The sequence below is a fragment of the Sciurus vulgaris genome (genome assembly GCF_902686455.1).
Source record: "Sciurus vulgaris genome assembly, chromosome: 11".
In the NCBI taxonomy this organism is placed as follows: Eukaryota; Metazoa; Chordata; class Mammalia; order Rodentia; family Sciuridae; genus Sciurus; species Sciurus vulgaris.
The window spans coordinates 32,567,136-32,580,244 of record NC_136472.1 but is presented as its reverse complement, the minus strand read 5'-3'; the positions used below and the strand labels follow the sequence as shown (position 1 = coordinate 32,580,244).

At 36.3% G+C, this 13,109-nt stretch overlaps 2 protein-coding genes across 6 annotated transcripts in view; both read right to left on the bottom strand.

The window, feature by feature from the left end:
- LRRC4C (leucine rich repeat containing 4C) overlaps positions 1-13,109 on the bottom strand; it is a 1,247,103-nt gene that overhangs the window by 345,031 nt on the left and 888,963 nt on the right. The gene's annotated exons all lie outside the window — the stretch shown is intronic.
- On the bottom strand, positions 2,575-3,378 carry LOC306638727 (growth arrest-specific protein 7-like). Its single transcript, XM_079102025.1, has one exon. The coding sequence runs from the start codon at positions 3,035-3,037 to the stop codon at positions 2,660-2,662; it is 378 nt and encodes a 125-aa protein (XP_078958151.1). The 5' UTR covers positions 3,038-3,378; the 3' UTR covers positions 2,575-2,659.

Below are 13,109 nucleotides of genomic sequence, written 5' to 3'. Positions count from 1 at the left end.
TCAAATAATACCAGGAGAAAGTACATTTTACTTTCATTTTTTTGTTGTTAGTATTACCCTATTAGCAAAACCTAGAAAAGATACTCTAAGAAATCAATAGCCCTACATCCTTTATGAATAAACATCTTAAAATCATCAACAAAAGACTAGCAAATCAAATCCAGTAACATATCAAAAAATTTATACCTGTACATTACAAGAAATGTTCAGAATAGAAAATCAATAAAGGAGGATGAGTGGTTCATTAGGACTAGGAAATTACAGCTAATAAGAACAAAAATTCTTTAAGAAAATGTATACTAAGTGGCTATTGCTCAACTCTCTGAAATACAAAAAAAATGGCATACATATTATTTTTTATTATATTTTTTATTTGTTCTTTTTAGTTATATATGACAATAGAATATATTTTGGCAAATTATACATACATAGAGTATAACTTATTCTATTTAAGATCCCATTCTTGTGATTGTACATGTTGTGGAATTACCCTGGTTGTGTATTAAAATTCAAGGCTAGGAAGATTATTCCCCTTCCCTCCCCCTTCCTTTTGTTCCCCTTTGTCTAATCCAATGTATTTCTTTTCTTCCCCTCTCCACCCTGCCTTGTTTTAGGTTACCATTCGCATATCAAGGAGAATATTCAGACTTTGATTTTTTGGGTTTGACTTATTTCACTTAGCATGATAGTCTCCAGTTCCAACCACTTACCAACAAAACCATAATTTCATTCTTCTTTAAGGCTGAGTAATATTCCACCGTGTATATATACCACATTTTCTTTATCCATTCATCTGTTGAAAGGCATACAAGTTGTTCCTTAGCTTGACTATTTTGAGTTGAGCTGCTGTAAACATTGGTGTAACTGGGACACTGTAGTATGCTGTTTTTAAGTCATCTGGGTATAGACCAAGGAGTGGGATAACTGGATCAAATGATGGTTCATTCCAAGTTTTCTGAGGAATCTCCTTACTGTTTTTCATAGTGGTTTCATTTATTTATAGTCCCACCAACAGTGTATGAGAGTACATTTCTCCCCACATCCTCACCAACATTTATTTACTTTTATTCTTGATAATTGCTATTCTGACTAGAATGAGATGGGAAGTCAGTGTAGTTTTAATTTGCATTTCTCTAATTGCAAGGGATGTTGAACATTTTTTCATATATTTTTTGACCATTCGTATTTCTGCTTTTGTGAAGTGTCTGTTCAGTTCCTTCACCCATTTATTTATTGGGTTATTTATTTTTCTGGTGTTTAGTTTTTGAGTTCTTTGTATATCTTAGAGATTAATGCTCTATCTGAGGTTCAGATGGTAAAGATTTTCTCCTACTCTGTAGGACATCTGTTCACATTCTTGTTTCCTTTGATGTAAAGAAGTTTTTCAGTGTGATATCATCCCATGTATTGATTATTGATTTTATTTCTTGTGCCTTAAGAGTCTTATTGAGGATGTTGGTTCCTCAGTCAACATGATGGAGAGTTGCGCCTACTATAACTTTTAATAAACTCAGGGTCTCTGGTCTAAGAGGCATACATTTTAATTGAGTGAATTTTATGCTACGTAAAATGTATCTCATGAAAGAGGTTAAGATATGACAGTTATAAACAGCAAAAACCACTGTTAGCCTGGTTATTCCTCAATAAGCAATGTTAAGAAAAGAGATGCATGAGATTTTTTTGGATCTTCAATCTCTAACACTTAATACACTCATTTTTTTTTTTTTTTTTTTGGAAATATTTTCCTAGTGCTTACCCATATGATTATGAAGAGACATTTGACTGGAGTTATTTTTGTTTAAAACAACGAGTGTTTTGTTCCCAACAGCTAGCTATAAGAGAGATGTAATGTTCATGAGAAACTAACTTACCATAGATAAAATATCATTTTACATGAAATTTAATAATACCCCTATATTTTTCTCACCCTCTCTCCTTTGTACTCTACCTTTCCTAATGTGAGATTGCTATGAGATAGGTGGACTTATACCTGGTAAATGGTGAGAAAATATTTTTCTGGTTTTTTTTTTTTTTTTTTTTTTTCCAAGCACTTCTTTTGCATTTAGAGTAAGACTGTCTGACATCTTGATAATTTTTTTTTTTTTTGAAAAGTGGCCAAGGAAAGCTAGATTTGGGCTCCCAGAATACAATGAGAAAAATAGAGGGCTGTAAAGGATTCTAGGTGCAGGCTGAGCTGATGGCACCTTCTATCCATGATTCTGATCCTGACATTGGCTTGGAGGCAGAGGTGGCCCTCCTCTGATCTTCCAAAGCCCCTAAGGAGATAAAGGACCTGTTGGAGGATGGACCTTCTGGCACCCAAGGGCACAAGTGTGTGATGGCCACCCCTCTGGAACTCATTAGGGACCATAAAGTTCCAGCCTCAGTTTGTTCTCAGAGCAAAAAGCATGGCATGGGGTTTGGGGGTTTCAGTCTTGGAAGACAGGTTGCAGGTCTGTCTTCTTGGCCTGGGAATATTTGGGATTCCCAAGCTGGGCCATCCAGATCACCCTTCTGGAATAGCCAGCTCTCTCGTCTTTCCTCAGTGGACAGGAGAATGAGTGGGAGGGCAGCTTCACCCAGCAGGAGATACCATCTCCTCTCCGTGGGACACCCAGCCCCTCTCCTGGGCAGGATCCCTGGGGCCACACAGTTGTTTCTAGATCTCCATGTCCACAGGGCAAATGTTGCCCATTTTGTGCTCTCTGACCCACAGCTCTCTGTCTTTGGCCAGGTTCACTTTTTGAAGCAGTTGGTCCACAGGCTCAACTGTGCTTTGGTTGAACACGTCTGTCTTGTGCCGCAGCTGTGTGTACTGGCACAAATGTTGCTGGATCATCTCCACCCTCTCCACTTCCAGCCGCTCCAGCTCCAAAGTGGTGGTCACCATTTCTTCAAACCACTTGGACTGGGCCTGGCTGTAGAGGTCCACACCACGCATGAGGTCATCACCAGCCTGTGTGGACTTCCTCCGTGCCTTCTTGATGTCCTCCTCTGTCTTGTTGCTCAGCTTGATCTCCAGCTGCTGGGTCTTCATCTCCACATCTCACTGCCACTCTGTGAGGGCTATCCAGGCCTTCTCCACCGATGCATAGCGGCTGACGGGTTGCTTGCAGAGGTCAGCGATATGGTGGTCACACTTTTTCATGTCTTTCTTGAAGTTCTCACGAAAGTTCATTAGGGGCTTCTCTACCTCGCTGTGAAGCTTGGCAGAGAACTTGAGATGAACTTCTGCTTCATCTGCCAGGCTCTTCTTCACCTGAGCCCATGCTTCTCCCAGGGAGCCTTCCTCCTGTGCAGCCAACGGGTTCTGAGAGAGCTTAGCCAAGTTCTTTGCATATTCTTCTTCAATCTTTATCCCCTCTCAGAGAAATTCAGACATTTATTTCTGCATTTGTTTGCCCTTCAGTTGCTTTTGGAGTAGCAGTTTGAACCCTGCTATGGTGCTATTGCCTTGAGGGTCTTTCTTATCAGGCCAGAAGTAGTCACAGTAGCTCCCCACTCCGTTGGCTTCAACAGCTGCTATTCAGGCATTGTGTCTGGGTGAGAGAACATCATGCAATTTATCATCTCTGTGTGGTCACCTTTATTTTCAAAATTATATATTTTATCTTCATTGCCTGAAGTTCTGTCTTCCAAGTGGTCTCCTCTGTTGGTGCTACTTTCCATTGAATTTTTATTTTGGTTTATTGATTCCTTCATTTCAAGGATTTCTTCTAGATTTCTTCTCAGGATCTTTATCTCTTTAAGTTATCTTCCTTCTCCTGAAACATAGCTCTGATTTCACTCTTTATATCCTCCTTAAAGTCATGAAGCAGTATTACTATGTAAATTCTGAACTCCTTCTCTGACATTTCTTCTACTGGTTTGTCAATGGAGTCTATAATTGGAGCATCCTGGTTTGTTTGGAGTGTTTTATTTCCTTTTTTTTTTTTTCATTTTGTTTGTGTGTCTTCCCATCTAGCCATGGAGATCTGAGGTAGTATAGTTTCTACCCTGTAGCTTTATAGTGTCCCTGAAGGTTTCCAGTACCTTACAGATCTGGGTTTCAGTTTCTGTAGGCTCCGCCATGCCGCAGTCCCAAGATGGCTACTGGATCGCAGAGGATTGATAAACTCCAGTGGAGAGTGAAGGATATGGAAATAGGCCCCAGGGAGGGAACTTCCCTTCCAGTTTCCCTACCTGCCCTCCTGCCCTGTCCTAAATAAACCCCTCACCAAAACTCCTCCCACGACCTGGCCCTGCCTGCCAAAAGGCCCGCCAAAAGTAACTAATTCCTGACATCTTGATATTTTTGAGAAGAGATTTCTATCTGAAAAAAAAAAAAAAAAAGGGGAAGAAAGAACTCATATCTCCTGTTTGTTCTGCCTTTGGAGCTTGCCTGCCTAGACAGCATATATATTTATTTTGAATCTTGTTCAGTGGGGCAAATATATCTGGTCTAGATTTCAGTTTCTCTTCTATATGTATCTAAATACTCATTACTCTCTAACACTAAAATTGAGGCTTAATGCTTGAAGCAAGTGTTTCCTTTTACCTTTCCAGGTATAGGTCTAACATACAAGATACCTTAAGAGTAAGCTTGTCCAAAGGCCAGGGTTCAGGTAAAAAGCAGAGTAGAGAGAATTTTCTAAAGTTCAATGTTTATTCTCTAATATTTATCAGTAGTAAAGCCAACATTTGATTCCTATTTTAATTTTAAAATGCTTCCAAAATGGGAGTGGTAAAGTGGGTGTTATTCAGAATCCGCTTACGTGGGAGTGGTGTGTCAGAAGTAGCTCAGAGCTTTGCTCCTCTGGTGCATGGGAAGGTCATCTGTCATGGGTTTCACAGCAACAAAAGCAGAGCTCAGCTGACTCAATCATTTGTGTACACTTGAAAAATACCAGCTGATGAATTCATGCCTTAAAATATAACTTACCTAGATCATAAGGGAAGTATAAGGATCTGAAAGTATATCCCATAGCAATCATGAAGAGCACTGTGTGAGCAGCATCATTACTAACTTTGTATGAAAGGAAGTATTCACTGGTTCCAGATGGAAGCAGCCTGGCATGCAGCTTGTCTGTCCATCCTCAGTCCTAACTGTCTGTGCTCTCCCAGGATAGGCATCCATCTGTCCAGAATGATTTAACTAGAGCTCTGCCTGGAGGCAGGAAGCTGGGCAACACATCCAGCATTATGTAATACTCCCAAAGTATACTTCTACCCTATTTGCTTCAGTGCCAGCTTTGAAATTTCCCAAGAGAGGAAGGGAAGGTAAAATGGGGGCGGGGTGGCAACTAGGTTCCTATTTCCTGTGCACTTAATATTCCATGCTTGAATTGTTCATCTGTCCTTATTCTCTTTTATCTGAGTCCTAATTTCATTTCAAACTCCCATGACAGAGGGAAAAAGGTCCATTCTATCACCTTTCCCCAGGCACATTCTCTTTTTGCAGACACTGTTGCCTCCAGTATTCATCAAAATCATGTATGAGTGTCTCCTTTAAATGTCCCTTTGTACGCTTTGTATTGGTGACATTGGTACTCCTACCTCAGACCTGTAATTGAAATAAATAGTGCAGAACTGTATTCTGGGCATATTTCTTTTTCTCCATGCAGGCCAACTCACTTTATCTGCAAAATTCAAACTGCATAGAGATGAATATTAATGGCCATATTAGTATGTAAAGGTGGCATTGAGATTGATGCATGGTAACTGTTCCAACTAGGAAGTGTGGAATTACCTATCTCTTTGATAACACCATGTTTTCAGTACCTAACATGACACTCTTGAGGCTCATATCTTTTACTTTTATTCTACTAGCATATGACTTCCTCTCATTGAGGGGCTACTTGGGGGAAAAATGTCTACTGAATGGTGCCCACCAGCCTGAAGATTCCCTTCAATGCAGCATATAAATCTTCAATTTAGGGTTACCAGAAATGTGAGATAAATCATTAACTTTAAAGAGAACTCTTTAGGTGGACAGACTTAATTAACCCTGTAGGAAGTTTAATTTAAATCAATATTATCTATAGGTATATTATAGCAATTTATTAAACATAATGATACTATTATAAAACATAGAAAATTGTATGAATCCAAATTATGATTTTTATAAATATTTGAGTGGGATCTTGAATAGGATTTTATAGTTGGAGATCTGAATGATAAAACTTGAGGGAAGCTTAAATATGGAAAAAAATAGAGATAAAGAAGTTAATGTAGAAGAACTATAGACTTTGGAGATTCAAGGGACATCTAGATGGAATTTTACAATAAGAAAATACAGGCAACAGAGGGAAGGAGATTATAAAAGACATGAATTTCCTTTGTTGAAGAAAACTGTCTATCTTCAGCAAGAAATATTCTTACTGAGGTCTCAGTACCAATAAAAGCAGTTTTGTGTTCAGATGTAGTTCGGGAACAGGTTAATTTTGTAAAGATAATTTTAAGAGATTTTAGAGCAAGTGTATAAAAAGTGAGAAGGAAAGTCATTGTGGTCCTATAGAAAAAAAGAAAGAGAGAGAGAAAGTGGAAGAGGAGGAGGAACAGGAGGGAAGAAGGGAGAAAGGAAATTTTATTGTCTTAAAAGCTCTGAAAAGACTGTCTGTTCGTATAACACTGTTTTCAAAGTTGAAAACATAATTTAGAATCCTGAATCTAGTCAAAATGAGGGAACTTTAAAAAGTCAGTGACTCTGAATTTTATATTTCCTGTGTCAGTCTAAAAAATAAAAGTTACTTGAGGCTAAACCATGCAAATTTAATTTTTTTAAAAATACAATAAAAATAAATCACATGTTGATAAATAACCATCATAAAACAATTTTTAAGATTGTAAAAGAAAATTATAGACTTATAGTGTAAGAAAGCATATCAATTATACACACACACACACACACACACACACATATGTAAAATTAAGAATTAAAAGGTTAACTATATAATGAGGGTGGGGAAACAGATGAAAGTTACCTTCAGTTCTTTCATAGTCTTCCAGACTATGAATCGCCACATATGGTTTCAATCCCTCCTCTTCAATGAATCTTCAACGTATACAAGTTTTCCTCTCCATTTTCCTAGCTGAGGCCCTAATTATTAACTAAAGCACTGCTCCCAGAGCATATTAACCTGTCTCCCTTGCTCCCTTTTTTGATGGTTTCCCTCCTTAATTCTATCATTTATATGCAAAGATTTGATCTTGTGTAGTTTAAAATTTTCTATAGCTTTATATTGCAGAAATCACTAATTTTCTTAGAGTGTTCATTTATGTTTTCTTCTACAGCAATATAATACAAATCTCACCTGACCGTGTGATTGAATAGCAGAAAAATTATCCTTATTCTTTTGCACAGAGAGATGTAGCCATGTTCTGGATAAAATAATGTAAATAAATGTGGCTTGTGTGACTTCCAGCATATGTATTTAAAGGACAGAGAACATTTGTACCTTTATTCGTTGTTCAGAGACTGGAAGGGAAATATTACCACTAGAATGTAAATAGCCATACAAGATAAAAAGTTGTGAACCACATGTTGAGGATGACAACTTGGATTTTGAACATAGAATCATTATTACCCATACATTGCCTATGTTTGCACATAGAAAGAGTTAACTACTATTATTTAAAATACTGTATTTATAGACTGCGGTTGTGGCTCAGTGATAGAGTACTTTCCTAGCATGAGTAAGGCCCTGGGTTTGGTCCTCAGCACAACATGTAAAAATAAAATGAAGGTATTGTGTTCACCTATAACTAAAACTAAATATTAAAAAAAATTTAAAATACTGTATTTCAGAACTGTTATTCATGTAAATATTTAAAACAACCTAGTATACTTAACTCAATAATATTCAGACTCTTGTCTATGAATATCAGGGTTGTTAATAACCTATTTCCTAATAACCTGACTTTCTCCTGGGACCTTCTATCCCTTAAACAATACATTCTCTCCAGGCACAGTGGTGCATGCCTGTAAGCACAGCAGCTTGGGAGGCTGAGGCAGGAGTATAGCAGGTTCAAAACCAGATTTGGCAATTTAGTGAGGCCCTAAGTAACTCAGAGTGACCCTGTCTCTAAATAAAATATTAAAAAGGACAGGGGATGTGACTCAGTGGTTAAGTGCCCCTGGGTTTAATCCCTGGTACCAAAAATAAATAAATAATTAATAAAAGAATACATTCTTATCAATGCACCTCCTTTCCGTATTTTATCTATTATCCATAAGTCTTCACAGTTCTTTCCGTGATCTTCCTTATCTACTTCCTAAGACTTTTTTTCCCCATTATTCTCAGGACACTATTCAATGAGTAAATTGAGTAAAAAACACTTTTCTCATTCATATTATTTTCTTTGGTTAGCACGGATTTCAGCAATGTATCAAAAGATTAGAGAATCCAGAATTCCAAATCACACTAAAAACCCTAAAATCCCTTGGGATGTGTATTCCATTGAACAATTACAATATTCTAGCATATTCACTTTTATGTGTTTAAAACAATTAGATATCAGAGGTGCATTTATTTCCATGGCTTTTATTTGTTTGTATGGTCTACTGGGTATCTCTCTCAGGACCACACTTTCTGAGAATCATTATAGGTAACTGGTAAATATTTAGAAATTTAAATGTGGAGAGGTAAAAAGAACCTAAATGAACAGATATGTGAAGAGATGAGTACATACACACATATACACGCACAGGTAGGCAAAACCTGTGTATTAAATGTATTACACTCTTCAGATTAATTGTCTTTAGATGTGGAAAAAATAGCTACTGAATATTTTTAGCAAACTTTTCCCCTCTGCATGTATATACACAATCAATGACTCCTATTTCTTAAGTAGTCTCTTATTCAATATTTCAGGACTGAATTCCTATTACTGTTGAGTCCAAATTCAAAATTTGATGAATATATCCCAATTACATCCAATTTGGAACTCTTATACAATTTATTTTAAAAAATCTATCACTTTCATTGGCATTCATTTGCAGAATCACTGTCCTTCTCATCTGCTGGAGTGGTGATTGTCAGCACTCAGGAATCTGTCAGTCGGCATAAGGGTGCCCATCTCAATCAGAGGGGAAAATGACAAAAGGAAGCATTATGCCTCATTAAGTGATATTACAGACACTGCCGTGCTCTAATCTGTAATTGAAAATAATTTCAAAGCCACACAAAGAATGGCCTCCTGTGAATTTTCTAACACCTTCAAATTCAGACTCAGTTTTAAGACATTTAATGATTACATTATACAGCCAATCCAGTCAGCCAGAAACGCTGTCTCTCTCCATTCTTAAAGCTGGAACAGATATGTTATAGACAAAGCAGAACCACTGGGAAAGAAAAAATAATGGTGACTCACGAGGCTCTATTTAGGAGTCTGAATTTGAGGAGCATTTGCTGCTCTAGAATGATGTCCACCACACAAATTCTTCCCATCCAGGGGTCCCTGTTGTTGGTGTCACCAAACCAGAATAGCCCCCTTTGTGTGCTGACTCCCCTTTGACCTCTTGAGTTGTTTGTGCCAGGTGAAAGTTGAATCACATCCCTGGCACAGCATGAAATGTGCATTATGCCTGCAAAGGCGGTTAAGGATTGGAACTAGACAAAAGACTTTCACTATCTCTGGCTGACAATCAAATTCCTTTCAGCAACAATGCACGTTCATGGGAGGAAAAAGCTAAAACAGGAAAGCAGCAAGACAATCGCAGCAGTCGTCATTTCAATAGCTACAGAATCTGGGTGCTCAATTCTTCCTCAAAAAATTCAATCCTATTTTTCCTCCTGGAGTTGCCTAGTGGCCTCACTGGGACCAACTCCAACAACCTGAACTGCACTTCTCTTTCCATCTTATGTTATTTGAGCAAACACCATACATCAGACACTGTACTATATGTTAGCAATATATGGCTTCTCTACAGTAGAACTATCTGAAGGAAAGGGAAAAATAGAATAACAGTGGGATGAAGACATGATTATTCTTGAAATAAAAATTTGCTCATGATACAGATAAGAATTGAAAGAAATGACAATTAAACACCCAAGTCTAAAGTTTGAAGTGATGGGCATATGTTTAGATAAACTTTTAAAAATCTAAAAGGTGAAAAAAGAAAAGCAAACTTCACAGGTGAGATGAGTCTTGTTATCCCAGACAGATCAAATTGTATTATTAGTGTTAAATCGAGAAACATAAGTCAGAACCTCTGAATGTAAGGGTTTTGATGGAAGATCATGGAAAGAGTATGCACTTTAAGCTCAGACCAATATGGCATCCAATGATGACTCTTCCAGAAACTAATAGGATGCAGGCTCATATAGCCTACATTTGAATCTTAGCTCTTCTACTTATTAACTGCATGACTTGGACAATATAATTTTCTTTAGAGAGCCTTAGTATTTCATCCATAAAATGGATATAAAGAAAAAATTGTTTCAATGAGTTGCTATGATGAAATAAATTAGTCCAACAGAAGTGTTCAGACTATAGCATCTGACGCACAGTAAGTGCACAATAGAGAAATAGAGATAATGTATTTTACTTCGAAAAACTGTTTAATAACTCAATGAAATCATCCATTTAGATCCAATATCTCAGTGTCTAAGGCATATAATTCTTGTATCCTTTCATTATACTGTAAAAATCTTTCTAAAAAAAATCTCTGCTTATAATCTAATGAAGATCTTATATTGAATGGAGATCATTATTTTAAAGTATATAATGGATGTGAAATCACCAATTGAAAAGGCACCTATGAATCAAAGTAATACCTGAAAATTGAATAAGAGTTTTGTAATAAGCACATATATGAATTATACAAAGAAGAAAAGATGGTGAAAGGAGAGAGGAATAAAGAGAAGGAAGAAAGGAAACAAAGAATTCAGTGGTCCATTTACTAGAATCCATAATATCTCCCAATGTTCTCTCCTAACACTAAACACTTTTCCTGAACAAGGATATGTTTTCAGTAAAGTGCTTGTAAATGATTCAAAATGAAGTGTTCTTAGTATTCATGATACAAGACTATGAATTCCAGTTATCAAATACTGATAATGCTAATGAAGGATGAATCTGACCTATTTCATCCAAAACTTGAGTTTATTTAAAATCCTATTTAGAAGCAATCATATTAAATGCCAGTGCTACAGAAGGAAGAGGTGAGGTTAAGATCATTTTATTTGGCTTATGTATTTATTTTTCAGGGATAACTAGAAGCATAGACTTTCTTCTAAACTTGAAAATCAACAGAATCCAGATCACTTGATGTGACCTAAATCGTAAGTGTAGGTTTTAGGTTCTTTGTTCTTTTCTTTTTTTTTAATATCCTATTTGTTTTCTTAATTGTCAAATAAAATTCCATCATTTATTTATGAAGAATATGTGGAGTGTTGAAAGTAGCATGGAGCTCTGATAAAGATGAACATAAAGATATATTAAACAAAATATTACTGAGTATTACTAATTATAGTCCAGAAATTGTGCTTTATAAGAAGTTTGGGGTAAGAAAGATAATAGAATTTCTGGTCTCACAGACCTTATGAAACTCAATGGGAAGAGAAAAACTTAACACACTAAAATAAATATGTATTATACAGAAATAACAAGTATTTCAGTAAACTAGAGATATACAAAAAGAGAACAGAAAATTAATAGCTTCCACATCTACAAAATCCAGATGTAGAGCTGATATTAGCTAAGATTGAGCTAATGGTCCCGAATAACAGTTTCAGTTCCTTTTTATTCTATTATTCACATCTCTAGAAGCTCCTTAGGATCTACCACAAAACTCTTCAAGCATTAAATAAATCAATAAATAAAAATATTGGAAAACCTGAAAAGTGTCACATCATCCTTATCCAAGATCAGTAAAAATACAGTGTGTCACCCTGCAGTCACCAGTGAAACCTGTAATTTACTCTTTTATAAACTTTACCTGTTTCTTGTGTCCATCATTGATTACAAACTGCAACCCAGGGAAGGGAACATACTGATCATCCCCTGGAACTGGGTGTGGTAAGTGTACCATGGAGGAGAGGTATGTTCCTGTTGAGGTGTGACAGGTATGTTTGTCGTGTGTGTTTTTGTGTGTGTATGTGTGTGTGTGTGTGTGTGTGTTGTGGGGGGACAGTTCTGGTGGCAGGGGTTTGTGGTACCACATGGATCTGAGAGAAGCAACTGACAAATGTACACTGTTGTTACCAAGTTCAATTTAAAATAGTGACAGAGAAGGTGGTCTCAAGATTTGGTAGGTAAGACAAATGCTCTGATAATTTAATATTTAAGTATTGTTTTTAAAGGAGAATAGGATCCCATACTATTATGTTAAAGAAAGGGCTGCAAATAAGTCGAAGCACAGAAGAAGTTTGACCATTCATTTCAAGAACAGTTTGCAAAATTTCCTAACATATGTGCTAAGGAACTTTAGACCATCAAAAGGCTGGATGAACAGAAGGTTACTTGATCAAATGCATTAGAACCACTGCATTCTATCTCTTCTTTGGAGATTCATATTTGAAATTAGCCTATTAAAGGCTTTAAAAAGACTTATAGTAAAGAAATGGGTTTAATCCACCATTTCTAACCTTATTTGACCATATAATCTATTTGAGGAATATCTATAACACTATAGAAGAAGTGTTCTAGGCACTACTGAGCTTCACAATCCCTGTCTTAAAGTGTTAGGAAGATAGTGTAGTCCAGAAACATTTTGCTACTAGACTAAAAGCAGACAGCTAATAATTATTAAATGCCTACTATGTTACAAACAATATGCTAGGTATATTACTGGTGATTTTCCACTTAATCATTATAATACCTGTGTGCATTTATATCATTACTATCACTTTACATATTACAAGGCATTAGAGATATCAATTAGGTGATTGAATACTATCACCTAAGACTTAAATAATATGATTAGAAATTCAATATATCTCTTAATGATGAGACAGCCATTTTTCCCATGTAGAATATCAATTTATTGTTAAAATAAGCTAAAAGATCCTTTTAATGATGCCTTCATCAAGAGAGTTCAAGTCATTTTTATTATGTACAGTATTCCTTAATTTCTCTTCTTCCTTTTCCCCAAACTTTGTTCCCTTTAGTTTAAATCACAATGCTTT